The following is a 22,226-nucleotide window of genomic DNA, read 5'->3' as shown; positions in this document are numbered from 1 at the left end:
AGCACAGGACGAGCCTCTCTCTCCTAGAATTGCTGTGCAGGTCGGTTGAGGTCACTAAGTGCTGAGCACAGAGCTCAGAAAGCGCTGCCTAGTGTTATTTTGACACTTCCCCGTCTTGGCGTGCAGTCACATTACTCCTGCATTCCCAGAGTGCTGAGCAAGTCTCGCCTCCTTCGGAAACCCGTGTAATGATAAATTCATAGCATTTCAACCCTGATAAAGTAAAACAGAATGAGGGCACATAATGATCATTCTGTAAAGCCGGTGATGAACAGAAAAGACACAGGATCAAGTCAGAGAACCTGTGTGGGGTTAGCTGTTCTATTACCAAGCTTGTGGCTTTGGGCAGGTCCCTGTCCTGCCCGGACCTGTGTCCCTCATTGAAAAATGATAATCTTCCCTAAATGATAGGATCACTGTGAGTATTGACATGATGTATATATACACCCATTTTTTTAATTGTGAATTTTTATAAAACATTGTTAATTATAGACGAGTGTTGACGAGTGGCTACTTTGTGCAGAAATGAAATCCTGGGAGTAGATTACAAAACAAGCATAAACCTAAGTGCCAGTCCATGAGGGATTTATCCTTGATTAGCTCACAGGACAAAGACACGTGATATAATTAATGATCAAGACAGTATCGACTTATACTTCTATCTAATAATCCATTGGGCGTGGCTTCATCTATCCATCCACCCAACATACAAACAGATATAATGAAGCACTAAATTATAGGTTAAAATTAGTAAGTAGAAGAATAGTTACTGTGGAGAATGGGGTATTGGGGCCAATTAATCTTATATGTCTCCTTGAGAAGTTCTGAACTAATTGGAAATGTACAGGATTCGGAGAGGGATGCAGATACCAGGTGCACCAAGGGTGACGTTGGGTGGCAGACTGCCACCTGGAACCAAGACCAGGTATCTTCCTGCTCCATCTGCCGTGAGTTACGTTCCCCATCTGACACAGCCTGAGCAGCTGGAGCACTGTCCTGTGAGCTCAGACGTGGAGTGCCGGGGAGAACACGGGGCCGGAGAGCAGGGTCCTAGGGGAGAGCTGGGAGGGGGCAGCCAGGGGCCACTGGTTACTTTGCCCAGTAGAGGACCTGGACCAATGGGGTCCCCGTTGACTTGCCAATCAGACACAGTCTTCTTTCTCTGTACCGTGGGGATGGCAGGGAGGGAGAGAAGCACAGAGGGTTCCCTCCCAGTACTTTTGAGAGGGGAGGTCTTCCTAGCTTGTGGGCAGAAATGGGAAAGTACAGAAAGAGAACAGTCCCACTCAGGGGGCTGGTTGCCCAGCATCACAGAGCAAAGGAAGTTAGGGAAATGAGAAATTCAAAGGGACTGATGTCCTCCAAGGCCATTCCTCAGAGGGTAGGCTTTGAACATGGCAAAGAATGTGTTGGAGTGTCTAACAAAGAAGCACAGGGGGTTAAATGCGAGGGAGGCGGTATTACACATATCTCTGTTTCTCCAATACAAGTTACCTGTCAAGTTTACTCTTGAGTTACATATCTCAGTTTTTTAAGGAAAAAACATGGTTATGGTGTATTTCAGTGATTCAAAATACAATTCATTTCTTACAGAATTAATATTTTTATGATTTTATTTATTTACTAAATTTTACCTTTTGCTACATTTATTCAGAGCTATCTGATGTCAAAACCCATGGTTTGTTGGGGGTGGGGTGATTGAGCTTTGATACAAAAATACAGAAGCAGAAATAGAATAGGCAGAGTTTGTTCCATTCACAAGTGTTAATCCATCTTCTCTCTCCCTCCCTTAAGCCCCTGAGAGTGAGTGACTCAAGGTCAAAGACTGGGTCTTATTGTTCTTCTAACCCTCACACTCAGCAGGAAGTCTGACATTGCAATCCAAGTGTGAATGGAATATCAGGAAATAGGCTTCACTGAGCTGACCATATCCAGAAGAAATTCCTTCTTTTCCATTCCTCTTCTCAGCTGTCTCTCCTGCACAACAGTAGCTTCCTAGGGCCTGACTAATCCTGGTGTCCAGGTGATGGAAAACTCTGTGCTAAGTCAGGAGGTGGGAATTTGCAGCCTTTAGTGGAGCCTTGATGAATTTATGCCTCAGAGTTTTCAGGTCTGATACTAACCAAACCCAGCAGGATTGACGGAAGCCCAGCCCTCGTGCGAGTCAAGCCTGACCCTCCGATTGGGTTTCCCTTTGGTTGAAAATACCCGACTGCCGATTCAAATGATCGACTGTGTGCCCTCCAATGAGATCACTTAAGAGTTTTATTTGGAATGGAGTTGGTACTCAGCTCTACGTCTTTGAACATTTTTCCAAATTACAGAAGGGAAAAAAAGTAGTTTTTAAAAGTGAAATATTCTGCTGCTCCTAAATTGAGATCCCTGTTTAGAGACCATTAAAGATAAAGAGAGGCAAAAAGAGATGAGAAATTATGCAAAAAATAAATAGATAAACCACTCAAGAGAAAGAATGCAGTTTAGTACCTGGTAGAAGGAACTAATCTGAGAATAAAAAAGCAGAAACGGGACAAGGTGGGTAAAAGACAAACAATGTAAAATTCAGCGTGTCGAATCATGACGACAGCTTGGTAGGGTCAGAATCCAAACATCCACCCACCCCATCCCCCCCCGCCCTGCTTCCTTCCTTTCCTCCTCCTTTCCTCCTTCCCGTTGTATTCTTTCCGCCCTTACCTGAAGTCTACTCAGCACAACCATCCCCTTAGTTGTGCCAAATCCTGGAAATACAGGGGCAGGAACACAAACATGGCCACAGAGAGGCTTTGTCCATGGTGTGGGAGGCTGAAACATCCAATGTTAAAGGTACTGTGGTTAGGAGTCCGTCTGGCATTTCTGGGGGTATATGTGTAGGACCCTCCTCTTTTCAAATCTGCTTACAGATGTGGGGGTCTGGGGATGAATCTTTGAACTGAAGGAGGGCCTTTAGGAGCCAGGGACGGGGTACGAGACCAGGGACTCGGTGCTTGCAGGTCTCCATCCAACTCTCTTTTCTCTGGGTCTCCTTGAAGTCGACTGGATTCATTCTCTTCTATTGCAGGGAGACCAGAATTCTCCAGTGTTGGGAGGCATGACCCTTCCAAACCTAGGCTTAGCAACTCCAGAGGAAAAGCATCTTATCCCCCCACCCCCAGGTTCACGTTATGAGTTCCAAGGACAGACTGGTCAGTTGTAAGCTGGACATATGCCCACCTCTCCCTCGTGCCCCTGAGACATGGCCAGGAGTGGAGAATGAGAAAGGTTCCCAGGAAAAGCCAGAACAATCAATGGCTGTAGAATCTACTGCAGGCTCTGGGCTGGATTCAGACCCTCTTCTTACTGTTTTCCCAGGGAAAAATATGAAAACTTGTATTTGAATCTCACCAATGATTATTCTTTTTCTGCACAACTTTAATTTTTTTCTCCATTGGCGTGCATCTCTGCCCATGCTGAGAGCATCAGCCCATGATTCATATGCACCATCTCTGGTAGTTGTGGTTTCCAGTTTCCATTGAAAGACTGAAGAATTAGATTGATTTCAAAATTAAAATACTATGCCCTATAAATGATATTCACTCTTGGGAGAAATTGTAGATACTGTCTTCATGACAGTTCTCAATCCACGTACATAAACACATATAACAAGAATACCAGGGGGTCCTTCTCCCCAATGGGACGAGTTGGGGTCCTTTAAGCCGTCTTGCCCAATGACTGCCAAGAGACCTGGAAGCTGTTTTCACTTGGTTGAGCTGAGTTTAAGGCAGAGACCACCAATAATTATCTGAACACGGGCTAGTGCAGATTTAGGGAAGGAGACACAAAATAAAAGTGCCCAGGTAAGATTTCAGGTAGTTAAAATGATGCTGCCAACGCTCCTTACTCACCAAGAAGAGTACAAGGCGGAACCCGAGAGCCACACCTGTGTGATTGCATTGCCCCAGGTGAAAGGAAAGTCAGGGCAAGACCCAGCAAGCAAGCGGGGAGCGATGCGGGAGGGGTGTTGCTTGGTTTTGTCTTTGTGAGGCCGGAATTTTTTAAGTAATCCCAGTAGTCTGCATGACCGTAAGATACATAGTGACCACGGGCAGATATAAGACAGAAAACTGTACTTGAACAAGAATTAAATAAAAAAAAAACTTCTAACATGAATGCAGGTTATAATTGAATACATTTACTGGAATAAAAGAGAAAAAACGGGCCTTTCGGTTGCCATCTGAAGTGTAAGGATTTTAATGACCAGCACCACGGCTTTCATAACATACAAAATGTTGGTAGAATGTTATCCATGTTGGGTGGTCTTTCTGTCCCATAAATTCAAATGGAGATTCAATTCGGCATATTTCGGAGAGGACTGAGACACAGTCAGTCCTTTCCTATTCAAGCCTGCTGTGTTTGTAAACACATCCCAGTTGACAGGACTTTTCTTTAAACAAAAAATCTGCCAATCTTCTCATTAAAGACAGACTCAGTGCTATTTTACAGGAAAAAAACTTGTTTAGTTAAAATTAATGCAAGATACACTGCACTCTGTTGAAGTCTTGCAGAAAAATCGTAAGTCCTAATTATACATTAATAGTCTACTAATCTAAGGGGAAGGCAAAGTATGAAATTAAATAGCTAATACATAAATAAACTCATATATTCTTTTTTATAATGTATTTTGTTGATTATGCCATTACAGTTGTCCCCTCCCCCCCTTCATTCCCCTCCACCCTGCACACCCCCTCCCACCCACATTCCCCCTGCTTTAGTTCATGTCCATGTGTCACAAGTTCTTTAGCTTCTACATTTCCCATACTATTCTTCCCCTCCCCCTGTCTATTTTCTCCCCACTGTTTATGCTACTTATTCTCTGTACCTTCTCCCCGCTTCTCCTCCTCCTACTCCCCTGTTGCTAATCCTCCATGTGATCTCCATTTCTGTGGCTCCACTCATGTTTTAGCTGTTTGCTTAGTTTGCTTTAGATGTGGTTGTTAGTAACTGTGAGTTTGCTGTCCTTTCACTGTTCATATTTTTTATCTTCTTTTTCTTAGATAAGTCCCTTTAACATTTCATAGAATAAGAGCTTGGCGATGATGAACTCCCTGAACTTGACCTTATCTGAGATGTGCTTTATCTGCCCTTCCATTCTAAATGAAAGCTTTGCTGGATAGAGAAATCTTGGATGTAGATCCTTGCATTTCATGACTTGGAATACTTCTTTGCAGCCCCTTCTTACCTGTGAGGTCTCTTTTGAGAAATCAGCTGACAGTCTGATGAGAACTCCTTTGTAGGTGACTGCCCCCTTATCTCTTGCTGCTTCTAGAATTCTCTCCTTCATTTTAATCTTGGCTAATGTAATTATGATGTTCCTTAGTGTGTTCCTCTTTGGGTCCACCTTCTTTGGGACTCTCTGAGCTTCCTGGATTTCCTGGAAGTCTATTTCCTTTGCCAGACTGGGGAAGTTCTCCTTTATTATTTGTTCAAATAAGTTTTCCACTTGTTATTCTTCTTCTTGCCCTTCTGGTACCCCTATAATTCGGATGTTGGAATGTTTAAAGATGTCCTAGAGGTTCCTAAGCCTCTCCTCATTCTTTTGAATTCTTGTTTCTTCATTCTTTTCTGTTTGGTCATTTGTTTCTTCCTTCTGGTCCACTCCCTTGATTTGAGTCCCAGTTTCTTTCCCATCACTATTGGTTCCCTGTGCATTTCCCTTCATTTCACTTAGTGTAGCCTTCATTTGTTCCTCTAATTTATGACCAAAATCAACCAGTTCTTTGAGCATCCAGATCACCAGTGCTTTGAACTGTGCATCTGAGAGGTTGGCTATCTCTTGGTCGCTTAAAAGTATTGGCTCTGGGGCTTTGATTTGTTCTTCTGTTTGAGCCATAATTCTTTAAAACTCTTATATTCTTACCAGTACAAATCAGCCAACAACATAAGTCATGACATATTTACTGGTAAATAAAGACCCACATGTATATGCTTTGCTATAAATGCAAATACCAGTGCTATTTTTGAGGACTAAAAATAACTGAAAAGTAGATCACACTGTATAACCAGTATGAGTACATTTCTGTACATATGTACATGTATGTACATACATACACACACACAATCTGGACCTCTCTTCTCTGGTCTTAGTCTGATAGGGGACAGTGTGAGAGTCTTATAATCATAGACTTCTGGGGTCCTGGGGTCTCCTCTTCCAAGATCCCAGCCTCCCTCTGCAGATCCCAGGCCTTATCCTTCCTGCCTTGTGTGACAAGGACCGGATCTTAGTCCTCTCTGACTCAATGGCTGCTCGAAGTCAGGCCCGCTGCACTGCAGACAGCCCTCCATCTCCATGGGACAAATGAGGTGGCCCGTGTGAGTGAGGAGATGATGCCTCATGATCTATAAAGTGCTAACAGAACACTTGTCCCCAGCCACCCATTTCTGCTGAAGAAGAAACAGAGGATCAGGGCTGTGTGGTGACCTGACCAAGGCTCAAGAGCAAGTATGAGTTGGAGCCGGGGCTAGAATCCAAGGCTTCTGGCCCTCTCCAGTATCTTCCCAAGATGCCATGGAAAGGGATTAAATGAAGAGATTAGTGAATATGACCCATAATTTCTGAAGGCTAGATGCTTCAGTTTTCACTACAGTTTGTACAACTTCCATTTACCCTCATAACTTATAAATAATACATTTATGTCACATAATTTTATAATATCACTTTTCAGATAACATGAGTAACTTTCAAAAGCTCCATTCTGCAAAAAGGGAGGATTGAGTGATGTACCTCAAAGCCCACAGACCCAATCACAGTCCATATCCACCTAAAAACAAAGAAAGGTCCCTCCCCCTTGGACCGCCCACCCTCAAAACCTAGATGACCACAAAAGCAGTAGTGACCGACGAGGCGTATCTCGAAGGGTTTATGGAATAAAATCAGAGAGATTTGTCTGACACGCTCTACTCCCAGCCATCCAGGGAAGTCCCCGCGGAAACTTCCATTCCTGTTTTCCACACACTCAGCGGCCCCGTCTCCCTCTTCCGCTGTCACTTTGTACCTGAGGAGTATAACTGTGATCCCAGTAGTGAACAGTCTGGACCAGAATCTATGCTTCTCACGTTAGAGGAATGCCAAGTTCACCAGCCACAAAACCCCAGAAACAGTGTAGTCTACAGGACAAAGATTAGGACTGAGCTGGGAGAGAGAAAAATCCAAGAGACTCTGGAAACAAGATGACAGGGGTTTCCTTTCTCTTGTCTTTCATTTTACCTTTCAAGTAGTCAGAAAAGAGCAGGCCCCTAAAAGCTCCAGGAAGCAGGAGATGGAGCATCATTCTCCTGGCTTGACCTTATAGGAGGTATTTTGCATCCGACTGCCTTCCCATTGCTCTGTAGTTCACTACCTACTAAGTGCTGTAACCGTGTTCCCATACACTCTGCTCTCTTCGGCAGGCGGTCAGATATGTGCACAGAAGTCAACATTTGATTGGATCTGGAGACCCTCCTGGGAATTTCCAACTGGACATTGATATTTCAGGGTTAATCTTCACTCATCATCCCTGTTTTAGCCGAGAGCATGTTTTGGCAGCCAAGCTGGCCCAATTATACGACCAGTACCTTGCAAGACGCCAGAGAAACAAGGCAAAATTTCTTTCTGATAAGGTACACTCTTCCATGCTTCTTATTGGTGGGGTTGGTTCTTCTGATGAGCCCAAACTACAGAAACACTTCCAGCGCCTCTTTCACGTGGTCCCTCCTTCTAGGATGTGAGATATGCTATCACACCTAGAGGCAAAAGGAAGGATATGACGAGGTACTTGAACGTGTGCAAATTCAGTGGCACACACTGGGCTTAAAGAAAAAGGTTTGTGCAAATAGCGGAAGTAGTCTCACCTGTCAGAAGTGGGTATTACATGGGAGGTTCTTGGCTGTGCCTTGCTTGTGTGACCTCACAGGCTGAGACTGTTCAGGGCTTAAGAGTCTCTCTGTCCTTGGAGACATTCTCATTTTTCTATGTAATGTCCCGTAATGTGGTACCTCAACACAGGTCAGTTGCTTCCCCTGATGCCCAAAGAAACCGCTGTCTGTTTTGGACTGGTTTCCAAAGTAGTATTATCCTGTGGAACTTTCATGGATAATTTTGACGATAGGCAACTTTAGCCTTATACCCTGACTTTCAACTTACTGCCTCCAAAAGGAGCTAACTCCATGATACCTTCTTTTATGAATCTATCATTTCATGATCTCTTCACACCACAAGAGTACCGCTGTATGTCCAGCACCCAGAAAGATCCACTTTTAGCCTTGAAAGAAACCTTGTTCCTGAGACACACATAAAAGTGACATTTCTCATGACCAGCTTGATTATATGGGCCATGGAACAAGGACAGACCTGCAATGTTCTTTAGTATTCCTTTTTTTCTCTTTGAAAATAGAAGAGATAGCTGTTTGTCAAAGATCATTTTGGCGAAAGCCTGGGGATAGGTGGACGCTTGGGTATGCGCTTACAGGATGGGTCCTCTGGGTCATTCTGTGGGTGGGTCACTTAGTTGGCGGGCACTTTACTTGCACCAGGGAGGAGAGTGACTAACTCAAAACTTGTGTCCATGTCGTTTGAAGCTCCAGGCTCTGAGAAATGCTGTTCAGACAGGCCTTGATCCAGCAAAACCTCAAAAGTCTGTTGATATAACCCAAAAAGCCATCAATGAGTATAAATCTGAAATTCGGTGAGTCAAGTCTATAATCGTAACTTCTGCTTTTTTTTTCTTGTTTGATGTGTACTTGTTGAGAGCTTTCTTTTTCCCAGAGTTTCTCTGAATGCACTGAAGACATATGAAATTAAGCCAAAAGAAGCAATGAGATATATCCATCGTGTTAACACCAAATCTGAAAGCCAGCAAAAGAATGGGGGTGTCGGGTGTTGTAACTCACACACTCTGCTGGTGTAAACAAATGTTGCTGCAGCAACCACTGCAGGGAGTAGCCTGGCCGTAGACAAGAAGTGTGTTGAAATGCCCGTCGGCTAGAGCCCAGCATTTCCGCTTCAGACATATGCAATCCAAGGAGCCCTGTGCACCATTTATCAAGCCAGGAAGTAGACATAACCCCACAGCAATGAACACATCTGCTGGAGTCTTACACTGAACGTCTGTACCCTGGTTGCAATGACTGGATTAGGTCTGTGTGGATCGATATGGATAAAACAAGGTTGGATTTAAAACTCCAGGTGCAGGAGAGTACTGGCTGTGTGGCACAGAAACCTACAGTACGCCCGAGACGGTGCTCATCTGTCCTGGGTACACACGTGCAGCCCACACGGGCAGAAGAGGCACATCCCAGCTAGTAAATGACAGAACCGGCATTTAAACCTGGGCGGTCTGGTTCCAGCATCTGTGCCCCCAACCACATGCTTTCCTGCTCCTCAAGGGGAATGCTTCTTATTCTAGTTCACCATTTTCCTGCTTTTCTAAGGACTTCAGAGAGTCCGAATCTTGGCCGCCCACCGCTGATGGGCTGTCTGTCATCTTCCGCCCAGTTCCTTTACCACAGCCACCAGTCGAAGGATTAGACACGGAGCCCTCTGTGCTTTTCCATGCATCCCCACACTCAGTCATCACAAGTCCAACCCCCAGACTCAGGCCTTCCTCCTGGAGTTCAGGAGCGGCTCTGCCGCAGCCCGCTGCAGCAGACGTGATCACGAAGTGAGGCGAGGGACTAAAATAATGGAGAGGACCATAGCTCTGCTGGCATATGGCAACTTTATTCAAGCAACAGCTGTCTTAAATACAAACTGTTAATGCCTAAAGCAAGACTGCAGGGAACTAGAAACAATGTTGTTTTTCAAAGTTAGTGCACTCCCTTAAGCTACCAAGGGCAAGAAGTTCTCATAACCATCTGGGAACATGACACCTGCGCCAGAGCCTTGTTGTGTCCTTCAAGGCTGGGAACTAAAAGGTTAGGAAAGTGTCAAGGTACCCGCCGGCTCCAGGGACCAGAAACCAAGTTCGTCCACCATTTTCACAGTGGAGAACTCTGTCCTTGGCCCCCTTAAGGCCTGGCGGACCCCCACACGGCTCGTTCATGAAGCACTCCCTCCAGTTGCCTAAGACTCTCTCTTAGGCAAATCTCACATTCTATGTAGTAGTTGCTTGTCTGTCTCCTGAGCTAAGTCCCTGAGGACAGAGACATGTCCTGTCTCCTAGACACTTTCAAATCCCCTGGCATGACACCTGGCACTTGCCCAAGAAAAAATAAGTTGTCTAGTTAATGAATGAATGACGTGATAGAGTACGTTTGGGTTCTGATTGGGCTATCATTCATAGAGAGGACTTAAAGTAAGGCATTATATAATTGTCAAACACTTTAATGGAAATGAAAGTGGAAGCATTTTCCAACAATGTCTCTTCCAGTGAGGCCAAAAATACTGTTATTCCAGGTAGCTCTGAAAACTCACCAAGGCATGCAGTAGGTAACATGCTTTATCTCCCGAAGGGAGAGACTTGAATGTACGTGTTGTTGACTGGGACAGCAACATACCCTGCTATGTTTACAATAATTTAATCTGTGAGAACTGCATTTCCTGGCCCTTTATTTTTATAGTGTCGATGGTGGCCATTTAAGGGTACTTTGTATTAACAGTGACTCTTAAAGGTAATTCAGCTAAGTTGAAGTCAGATTCACCTAATGAAAACAAATTCAAATAATCTCTCAAAATAGATCAGCCTCCTATTATCTTCAAATTTGCATTCATATGTCCAGTTTCCTAGTACTTAAGAAATATTGTAGCTCTTAAATGAAATACACAATCACTATAGCATTATTCATTTTTTTAAACGTACAAACACACCTAAATAACTTTTTCATATTTATATATACCCATGTATTATATCTTCTAGGCAAACAAGAAAACTCCGTGATGCTGAACAAGAAAAAGATCGAGCGTTGCTTAAGACCATCATCAAAGTTTGGAAAGAAATGAAGTCCCTTCGAGAGTTCCAGAGGTTCACGAATACCCCCTTGAAACTGGTTTTGAGAAAGTAGGCTTTTTTCGAACATTATTTTATTGGGTTGTATCATGCATAGAGAAAATGTATAAAACATAGATACAGTGAAATACTTTGAAACCACGTCCCAGGTTAAGAAACAGAGCATTGCCAGTCCCTGGCAGCCCCCACGTGCCAACCCCAACCACATCCCCCTCACCAGGGAAGTAACTGTTTCCTGGCTTTTATTTATAGATTTGTCATCTGTGTAAAAATCCCCAGCAACATACATTCTTTGGCTTTCCCATAAATAAAAGTATATTGTATATTCCTTATTGAATACACACTCCTGTTTTTTCCTTGAATACTATGTGAGATTCATCTACTTTATGGCACAGGGCTGTAGTTTATTTGCTCTACAATCCTTCCTTACATGAATACTTGAAAATGCGATCATTTTTACGGTTGGTCGATGTTTGAGTAGATTCCGTTTTTTAACTGGTACAAACAGCTCTTCGGTAGACATTTTGGTGTGCGTGTCTTTTAGGGTGTATGTGCCTACGTCTTCCAGAAGGATACCTGGACGTGAAATGGCTGCGTCTTCCGGGAGGCGCTTTGCCAGATATCTGCAGGCTGCATCCTAGCATCTTTCCAGGGTGGCCGAGCTTGTCCACACTGACCCGGGAGCCACAGGCCCGTGTCACCTGCTTCACCCACCAAGCCTGGTCTTGTCAAACACGAACGTGGTGCCGGTCTGTGGGTGGCATCTTCTAATTTTTATTCCCCATGTGTGGACTGGTCATCTTCATTTCCTCTTTTGTGAAGTGTCTGTTCAAGGCTTGTGTCGATTTTTGAACTGGAGCGTTGGTCCATGTCTCTTTTCCATCACTTGTAGGAGTTTGGCACATGCCCTGTCCACGAGACCTAGGCAGGTGGTGTGGGCTGTATGCAGGTAGCTTCTCCCATCTGAACTTGGTCTTTTTACTCTCATGTTGCTGCTTTTTGACTAATAGAAATTCTCCATTTAAAGAAGAATATAGTACTCTTTTCTTTTATGATTGATGCTTTTGTACCTGCTATGGAAGCTCCCCCCGAGTCCTGTAGATGGTCTACACGGGCTCTGTATTGCCTCCTACAACCTTTACAGCTTTACCTTTCACATCCATCTCTGAGCCGCTTGGAATCAACCTGGGCACGGTGTGGAGAAAGGGCACTTTCATAGCGCTTATGCTGATTGTACCTCCGTCACAAGGCACAGACACGTGATTAAGAGCATAGTGGTCACAGCAAACCATGTTCTGGTACCAACTCAAGCATGTTTCCGTCAGCGTTGGTCCCTTCCTGGTTGTTTCTCCTGAGTAAGTGTTGTGCCGTGCACCGGCATGAAGAGCGAGGAGTGTGGGCAAGTAGCTGATGCTTTGCTTTGAAAACGGCCATGCTCTAGCCAGAGAGAGCTGCACATTGTGATTTGGGGGGTTGTGATCATCACAAGGCTGAGAAAACTCACCACAGTGCCTGGGACAAGTGTAAGTCTCGGCTCTGTGAGGTCAGGGACCTCGTAACCATTAGATATCTGGTCCCCAACAAGCACCTGCCGCTTCATGTCTGCTCATTTAATGCTAGTTGACGGAAAACAAATTGCTTTCTAATGCTTTCCCCCCCAGAAACTGCAGATGTTGCCCAGTGTTCCCACTTGCAAATTCCACATCCCAGGCTACCTCCAACTTCAAACCAAAACATAAATATTTACAAGATTGCTTTTCTTTTCCTTCCTTCCTTCCTTCCAAGCTTAGAATAAACGAAAATGTATAGGAAATTTACTCTTCGGGTCACGTCCAGGCTGCAGACCTTGTTCCTGGCACACTTGAGACCCTTTCCCCCAGTGAGTGCCGTTCCCTGAATTCGTCTGGAGCGCCCTTCCTCCGCGGTCTTGGTTCCTCTAGGCACCTCAAGATACGGCGTAATTTTTTTTCCTGGACAAGTATCCGAATTCCCACCAGCTTGTCCATGTTTCTGAATAACAAGGAGCAAAGCGAGTGCTTTTGCATATCGGAGATGGCACTAAATTTCTGAGCCTGATTTCCCCAATGGTTGTCAATGTCAGGCACCACTGTGCTTCCAAAGTGATTTCGGAGAAAGACCCTAGAAATCTGCCGGCCTCTGTGCCTCGGCGGGACGGCTACATGTTACACCGCCGGGCCACACGTGTGCCTAGCAAACATTCGTCGGCTCTGGGCTCTTGACTAAGTTTGTCTAAAAGGGATGAGGGACTTGCAGAGGCCAGACCACACCGACCCGAGCTGACCACGTTAGGAGACAAGCACAGGCGATGAGCGGCAGTGACTCCAAGTGCTGGGGGCGCACCCGGTGTGATGTGTTGGGAGGCATGCCGGCCCCCCAGAGAGTCGCACTGCCCGGGAGCATATAAAGGGCTCCGCAAAGATGAGCAAGGGACCTCTCCCGCTCGTGCCACCGCAGGTGGATTTGGCCCCAGCGCCCTTTGTGCAGGGCATCTCCCAGAACCGTTGTTCGGACAGAGCACATCTCAGGAAACACGGCTTTGCGTCGAGCCGAAGTCCTGATGGAGTGTCAGCAGGTTCGTCAAAGAAAAACTCAAATGGTCAGTGGTTTTAGGGACTCGGTAGCAACATGGTGCAGTGGGTCCTTGGAGACCTGAAGAGTCAAACACCACAGTGAAATTCCTGCCACTGTAGGTGGAGAATTTACGGGCACTGTGTCAGTACGCCACTTGGGTCGTTTAACTCAGCGTGCCATTGTCGCTTAGTGGTGGAGTTCTCAGGCAAGTTACTTAGCGTCTCTGAGCCTCAGTCTCCTCATGTATAAAATGCAGGTAAGTCTCTGCATCGTGGGTTGTGAGCTAACACGTGCAGAGCTTTCAGGAAGGGACCTGCCACAAAGCAAGCCCAGGACAGGCATTTGCTGTTGCTATGACTCTATTACTTAACTTCAAGAAGTAACCGAGGTACTATAAATCATTTTAAAGGGAAAAAGTGGACCAGAAAGCTGACGAAGAAGCCTATGAAGCAGAAATTCAAGCTGAAATAAGTGAATTGTTGGAAGAGCTCTCAGAGGAGCACGAGCAGAAGATGGAGGAGTACAGGACTGCCTATCAGCAGTGGAAAGCCTGGAAGAAAGCCCAGGTTTGCACACAGTGGTGCAGCCCTGAACTGGGCTGACCTGGGTGGGGGGCGGGGGGGGCCTGGAGGGCACCCAGTGCGACAGAAGGAGGGAAACGGGGCAAGCAGACGGGGTCCCCTGCCGGCTCTGCTCTGTCTTCCTCCCCGCCCCCTTGCTAAGAGACAAAAGAATGAGTGGGTAGACTGGCTAAGGCATGTAATTCTGTAAAAAGCCGCGGAGCAAGCTGAAACGAGAGCCAGTTTTTTTCCGTAGATAGCTCTGTGGTATCACCCTGTGGCTGTCTGAGTGAAGAAACCTGGAATTGCTCGAGCATTCTACGTGCATTATCCCATTGCATGTAGGGCACTCACGCTTCCTGGCCTCCCTCAGAACCTGCATCACTTTGTACACTTGGCCTGCAACACTGCGTCCAGGGTCCAACGAGGAACAGATGAGGGTGACAGGCAGTGCCAGGTGTGCTCACAGCCTTCCTCTGTTTTTCTTAAGATGTGTCCTGGGCTCGAGAACCTACATTCATGATCAAATGAAGAGCTTGTGTTTTTAAGGGCCAAGCACTGTGAAAAGTGCTTTGCGGGCATTACCCCATTTCATCGGCCCTGAGAGGAGTTTCCTAGGAGTTACGAATGAAGTTCCCTCATTTTGTAGCTGAGAAAACGGAGGCCCGGAGAGGTCGGGTGGCTCAGTAAGCTGTCCGAGTGCGCGCAGCTGGCTGGGGTGGAGCTGGGTTTGCATCCAGGTCTGATTCTGAAGACTGCTCTTAAATGAAGTGACAACATTTCTGTTTGACATAAGGTTGCCTCCTACCCAACAGAGGGCCAAGAAAAAGAAAAAGAAACATGCTGCGGAAGAACATCCTGATGAGGAAGTGGAGGAGCCATTTCCTGGCGAGTGTCCGGTGAAGCCCATCCCTCCGGAGCCGGCCAGTCCAGCGGCGTTGGAGCAGCAGGTGCGGGAGAGAGCAGCCCGGGGCAGGAGGAGGCCTGGGGAGCCCACGCTGGTCCCAGAGCTGAGCCTGGCAGGGAGCGTGACGCCCAGCGACCAGTGTCCCAGGTGAGGTTGACGTGTGACACCCAGGCTTACACGTGCACATGTGCACACACCCCCACACGCTGTGTAGAGTGCGCATGTCCTGCCCGACACCATACAATGAGGAGCTTCATTTACTCTCTGCAAATGTATATTTGGTTGAGCCACATGAAACTGCTGATATTTGTCCGTATTTTGGTGATTCCATGTGGTCCACCTTCCTAATGAATGAATGCATCCCTGCTGGCTTCCCAGGAGCCCCTTAGTAAAGGTGACTGTAGGGGGCGCGCTTCGCAGTTCCTGTGCACATGGTTTTGATGGGGAGCCTTTATCCGGAACCTGAGTGTGTGTCCACTGTTAGTACATCCCCACCCTCCCCGGCACAGACACCCAGGTCTCCCCTCAGCCCCTGATTTCAGCTTCTAGAGCTTCCCAGAGGAACTGCCCAGCCGTCTGAAGCCCACCCTCCAGAGCCAACAGACACTGTTTCTAGTTTTCTAGTCGTTAGTATGTGACGCCAAACACAGAAACACCCCAAAGCTCCACTTTATGTGTATGAATCTATGCATGCAATAAACTCCTAAACACACAGATATATATTCATCCTCTCTTAAAAGTTCCATTTAATTCAAAAATGTTGAATTTCCTATATATTTCTTTGCTACATCTTGGAGCAACACTTGGTCCTCCAAGTGTTGCCCTGGAACCAGCAGCATCAACATCACTGGAGAACTTGCTATAAACGCACATTTTGGGGTCCCACTGAGACCGGTTAAAGCAGGAACTCCGGGTCAGCACCCAGAGAACTGTGTTTTCACAGGATTCCTGGTGGTTCTGATGCATGTTAGAGCGTATCGTAACCTAAGAAAGGGAATCTACTAAAATCGTCTATACCACCGGGTCCGAGCTAAATTCTCCAGTAGACACAGACCTATCAGGACCAGAAGGAATTGTCAATACTCACCATAGGAAGTGAGAATTCAGTCAAGTCAGTCATCTTCAGAAATAATTAAGAGGCAGTGGTTAATTAGGATGTCATTATCTGGTTTCCTACAACCTCCTTAGTTTCAAACTTCTGTTATTATATTAACAGTTTGTTTTTACATTGTATCTTCTCATGTATTTTCCTGTATTGTCTCAACTTCATAGCATTCAAACAAACATACATGAACTATTCCCCAACACCAAAGTAGCTATTCTGAAGCCATAAATAGTAGGCTACATAATTTTGTAATGAACATTTAAACTGTATGATGACACAGCACGTTTTTTCCCAGTTTCATTGAGAAACAATTGGCATACAACACTGTATAAGGGTAAGGCTCACAGCATAACGGTTTCATTTACATATGTGGTGAAATGACCACAGGAGGTGCAGCTAACACCTGTTATCTCGTGCAGATACAGTAAAAAGGAAAGAGAGGAGAAACAGGAAAAACAACTGAGTCTCTTACCAACACCCTTGTATCTCAGACAGCCGCACACCACATGTTTCATAACGGGGAAATTTGGGGTTGATTTGCCCATCCTTCATGCTGAGTCCTTTTTTAAAAAAATATTTATTTATTTATTTTTAGAGGGGAAGGGAAGGAGAGAGGAAGAGAAACATCAATGTATGGTTGCTTCTCGTGCATCCCCTGCTGGGAACTGGCTCCTGCCGGGAACTGGCCTGCAACCCAGGCATGTGCCCTGACTGGGAATCGAACCGCAATCGTCTGGTTCGCAGACCCGCGCTCAGTCCACTGAGCTACACCAGCCAGGGCCTGAGTCCCATTTTTAAGGAGAATGTCTCACTCTGCAGGGTGGAGGTCTTACGAAGGGAAGACGTCAAGAGGCGCTCGGTGTACTTAAAGGTGCTCTTCAACAACAAGGAGGTGTCCAGAACCGAAGTTCGGCCACTTGGGGCAGACTTCCGAGTTCATTTCGGACAGATTTTCAATTTGCAAATCGTCAACTGGCCGGAGAGTCTGACATTGCAGGTACGCGATTTGATTATAGTCGCCATCCCAAGAATATTTGGGCCATCGCGGGTGTGAGATGGTTTGAAATCTCCAGTGGGCTTGGCTGGCATCCAGATAGATTCTCAAGGGCAACAGAAGGTCAGCCTGCTCCCCGACATGTCTGTTCATAAGGTCTTGGTAGAAGGAGGCCTGCTCCCCAAATTCACCTCCTCACAGTGGTTACCTGAGTGACCACTGCAGTGCTCAAAGGTGCGCATGGCGAAGAGTGGGGGGCTGAGGGAGGTGGGGTGCGGAGGATCTTGGCCCATTCATCGGGGAGGAGGTCAGCCTCACCCTGTACCAGGGCCCTAGCATAATGTCCCAGAGAAATCCATTATGCTATCACCACAGGTGCTTACGAGGCGGGTAGGAGGGAGTTACAGATGTTAGGATTCCCCCCAAATAATAAATCTCCCCACTAGCTTAAATTGCACCATTAGCAATATATTTATTTCTGTTTTAGTTTCCCAGGGCTACCATGCTAAGCAACACCAGTTCGGTGGCTTCAAACGACCGGTGTTTACTCACACAGTCCTGCAGGCCCTGCTCTCTGAAACCCAGGTGCCAGCCAGGCCAGGCTTCCTCCGGAAGCTCTTGAGCAGAATCCTTCCCGCCTCCCCCAGCTTCCTGTGGCTTTTGGAGTTCCTTGGCTTATGATGAAATAGCTCCAGTTTTCACATGACCTTCTCTGTATCTCAGTGTGTTCTTTTTGTGTCTTACGGAGATACTTTTGTTGGACTTCAGGTTTGCCTTATTCTAATAGGGGTTCCTGTTGATCCTTAACTAATCCATCTGTAATAACACTATTGCCAGATGAGGCCACATTCCAAGGTTCCAGGTGGAGAACCATTCTCAGAGGGCACTGTTCAACCCACAGCAGTGTCTCTGGCTTTCCCGGTAAATCCTCTCTCACAGCGCTGTCAGAATTCTTTCTTATGATGCTAACAGGGCTGTTACGAGGGTTGCATATATGCAGCTCACGTGTCTTTGTTTGCCATCCGCCACCCACACGGGATCACTCATCTGTATCTGCCACTAATGCGGAAACTTCTCATTCCCACCCACCACCCTTGCCAGAAATGACTGCTTGATCGTGTCTTGGGTATAACTTCAGAATCCTTCTCAACACCACAGTCCTGGCAGGCATGACCCATTGATTGCAATTAACATTAAGTCTGGAGGTAGGATCGCAGCTGTACACTTATTAAAATATTTAACTACATCTGCACCAAATGGTAGACAGCTCCTGACCTTATCCCCCCAAATGCCATCCTGGCCACACAGACCTTCCTTTCAAGGCCCGCAGACCTTCCCACAATGGACCAGTTCAAGTCTTGTCTGAATCAGGCTAATGCCTCCAGGATCCTGTTCCTATGTGTGGCTGAAACTTCTTCTGATTGGTTAGCTCTTGGCCAATCAGAAGAAGGTGGGTGTTGTTCAGCATTTTGAATACCAACCCCTGCCTAGACTCCTTGATAGTGAAAAACCTTCTAGAACCCATAGAAGTTTAGACAACTAAGCCAGGGAGGCTTTTCAACCGTGGGAAGGAAGCGTACTAGACATGCTCCCGATGCACAGGGCTGTCATAGGGTCAGTGCTGGACACCCAGTGTCAATCACCGTGCGTTGGGACTGTCCCAGAGAGTGGGGAGATTTTGTCCCATGCTTGGCATTCATGGCCAGGGGCTGGTGAGGGGTAGGGCGGGAATCCTCGTTTACAGAGCTCCGAGCATCAAGACTCAAGCCAGATGCCTTGGTCGTACAGGTAACCACATTGATATCTACACATTGAAAAATCTTTCCTTTGAAGTTTTAGAACTGGGCCCAGTCCAGTCACTCATATAATTCCTTAAAACCCCATCTGATTTTTTGAAAGATTTTATTCATTTATCTTTAGAGGGGAAGGGAAGGAGAGAGGGAGAGAAATATCAGTGTACGGTTGCCTCTCATGGGTCCCCCGCTGGGCACTGACCTACAACCCAGGCATGTGCCCTGACTGGAAATCGAACCGCGATCCCTTGGTTCATAGGCCCGCACTCAGTCCACTGAGCTACACCAGCCAGGGCCCCATCTGATTTTTAAGAAAATGTCTGTGTATTCTGGAATTGAAATGTAGAACTTCATTTGCTGCTAAACTTAACCATATGCATAAGGGGAGAAAGGAAGAACATTTTGTTAGAGTAAAGGATGGTGTGAGAGAGGGGATTGAATTTGGGTGTTGCGTGAAACTGACTTTTCCTGAAAATCAAAAGTTCCCTTTCCAAATATCATTTGTGAAAAAATCTTTGTACATTTCTACTTGTTCCCCCCGGGGTTACCACTCTGCGTGGAGGCAGAGGTGAAATGGGGTGATTGCACCTGAAGGTGAGAGTCAGAACCCACCTGATTCTGCCCCGGGAAGGTGAGCTGGGCCGCCTCAGGCAGATGACAGGGGGCAAACTCGGCGCCCCCGCCCCCCCCTCAGGTCCATCGGGGCTCCTCCTCCCCCATCCTCCTCGCAAAGCTGCAGGGGCTCTGGGTCCTACTGACTAGCTTTAACCCCATCGCCACTCCCTGGGAGATGCACCATTGTTTGAGCCACTTTAACTGTGACATGCCATGAGTCAAAAGGCGTGAGAAAAATCTAGTGTTTTCTATACTGTTAACCCCTGATTAAGAGCCCCTTCTTGGCCAGGGATTCCCTGCAGTGAGGGGTTGGGGGCAGTGTCTGGATGGTGAGGGACCCTGGAACCTCTCTGTTCCCAAAGCCCTGGAGAGATGGTTGTACTCTGCTGGCTATGAAGCCCCTCACCTTCATGCTTCCACATGGACCCTCCTGCCCTGGCCCTGAATACATGCACTTAACCTTCAGTTTCAAGTAAGACTGGTACTGCGCATGGAAAATTGCCTGCCTGAGGAATAAAACTTGATGGAGAAAGCAAATAAACACAATCTCCAGGTGACACTTTGCTCTCACCTGCCTTTACTAAAGAGGGGTCTCTGGGGGCCCCTGTATGAGTCTCTCCCACTCTTCATCCACAGCAGAGCAAAGATCTGTGGTTCGGAGTTTGCTCCCTGATTTGAGATCCGTCCTGAACTCGTCCTCTTGCTCCCCGCAGAGGAAAAGCTGGTGTGAGAAGAGCAAGAGTAACGTGAGAAGACCAGATAGACAGCTAGCGTGAGGTGAGAGAGAGCTGCAAACCAGATAGTGAGAAAGAAGAAGTCCCACTGAACAGAGGAGGAAAAGCAGCAGGGAAGGCCGCCCCTGCCGGCAGGTTCCCGCCCAGCCGTGCCCGTGTGGACCGGACCACTGGGCAGTGTCCTGGGCAGCTCTGAATTTTCTGGAGGGAGGGGCCGCCTCCACCTTCCACTAATTCACCAGTATTTTATTGCATATGATATTTAAGTATAAGAGAAGCCTCCTAGACTACGTCCTGTGTACTGTCTTGAATATTAATTTATGGACATTACAGTCAAAACAATTTATTGGAGTATGTGAAAGAGTAATTCATTACAATATTATGAAGTGAATTTTTTACATAAACAAGCAAAACTTTATTTTATAATACTAAAAATATACCAGGAGGCAATTAGTTTAGCCCCACCCAAAGAGCCGAATTATGTAAACTCCTTTTAAAACTTACAAATGAAAGGAGTCTTGGTTAAGTTCTTAAGCGATCTATGAATATGTAGAAACCGATCAGATCCCACGGCAGGACGGTGCATGGCATAGTTTCTCATGATTGCATCACAGTTACGGGTGAAATTAATTTAGGGGATGTCAAATTTCAACTCTCTAGGAATAGTACTATGCCATTAGAAAATTTTACATATAATTGCAAGTTTTTAATTAGGAAGGGTTCCAGAATTATTGGCAACTTTAAGAGGGTAAGAAAAATCACCTTAGATGCCCCTGTTTATGCCAATATTATCAAATTTCTAACTTTAGAGCCTAATTATTTCAGAAAAAGTTCTGAGATTCTCAAAACTATAGCACATCCATTAGCAAGTCAACAGGCATGAATGTTTGCTCTTTGCTTGCTAAGAGCCAACTGAGTGACCAACACTGCGCCAGGTGTGTGGGGGAGAACTGGAAGCCATGCGTAGAAAAGGCAGCCACAAAGCCCTCTCTCCAACACCTTTAAACCCAGCAAAGAGGCAAGAGAGGGAGAACTACAAAAACATAACACTCAGCTGTGTTCGGGAGTGTAGGACCCTGGAAGGGACTGTGGGGACTTCGATGTGTGATTTCGTGTGTGTTTGAAACCACGAGGCTCAGTGCATCCTGGCCAGGCTGAAGATGCCGGCGCCGCCCTTCAAACCAAAGATCAGTCCAGCAAATCCAGGAGTGAAGGGATGGACCTGCCTGGCAGTGGAGATGGGAGGAAGGGATTGACTAGAGCAACATTGTAGCCTGGAAAGGAGAATGTGATGGGGCTCAGTGACAGTTTCACTTAAGAGAGTAACAGGCGGGAGACTCAAAAGTTGGCCCCAAGGAGAAGGTGAGATTGGACCCGGACCTTCCAGAGAGCCCCCCCCCCCCCCCGCACACTGCATAACACAGCCACGTGGCTTTCACAGCTCTTCGAGTTATTGTTCTTCCTGATGAATCAGCCCCATTGAACCTTCGTTTTCCTGGCATGTGGGTTCAGGCAGGGAAAGTTTCTTTTTAACCAAGTTGGCTCTCCCTTGAGTTTCCCTCCCCAGGGCCTCCCCCGATTCCTCTGGCTCAAGGGTGGAATTGAACTGTTGGAACAAAAAACCCAGCCCTGTTCAGAGCAGCATCCTGGTTGGCTCAGGCTAGCTCCCTTTTGTGATTGCTATTGGTCCTTTGTGGACATAAAGCCAGGACACGTACTTTTTTCCACGTACACCTTATCTATGCACTTAATTGGATGAGTCAGACTGTGGAGAGCTGTCCCTCAGAGCCAAGGGGATTAGACATCAGGAGCCCCAGAGTGTTCAGAGCAGAGGACGCGGGTGGTCGAGAGCAGGTGTGGGGCTGTGGCTGCTGTCGGGAAATGGATCGTCTGGGGCAAGGTGGGGACAGGTGCGGTCATCTAAATGGGAGAGGTGAGGGCTTGGAGTGGACAGGTGCTGTGAAAACAGGGAAA

General features: G+C 46.5%; 1 protein-coding gene across 1 annotated transcript in view; it reads left to right on the top strand.

The window, feature by feature from the left end:
• CC2D2A (coiled-coil and C2 domain containing 2A) overlaps positions 1-22,226 on the top strand; it is a 90,814-nt gene that overhangs the window by 27,242 nt on the left and 41,346 nt on the right. The window contains exons 12-17 of the mRNA XM_037045596.1: positions 7,420-7,629; positions 8,587-8,693; positions 10,863-11,003; positions 13,954-14,110; positions 14,920-15,158; positions 16,936-17,113. Of these exons, the coding sequence (XP_036901491.1) occupies positions 7,420-7,629; positions 8,587-8,693; positions 10,863-11,003; positions 13,954-14,110; positions 14,920-15,158; positions 16,936-17,113 (1,032 nt within the window). The remainder of the gene's footprint in view (positions 1-7,419; positions 7,630-8,586; positions 8,694-10,862; positions 11,004-13,953; positions 14,111-14,919; positions 15,159-16,935; positions 17,114-22,226) is intronic.

Source organism: Sturnira hondurensis, unplaced genomic scaffold (genome assembly GCF_014824575.4).
Source record: "Sturnira hondurensis isolate 20B ecotype Veracruz unplaced genomic scaffold, ASM1482457v3 Scaffold0000780, whole genome shotgun sequence".
NCBI classification, from domain to species: domain Eukaryota; kingdom Metazoa; phylum Chordata; class Mammalia; order Chiroptera; family Phyllostomidae; genus Sturnira; species Sturnira hondurensis.
The sequence above is the reverse complement of the archived record's forward strand: the minus strand, read 5'-3'. Positions and strand labels throughout refer to the sequence as shown.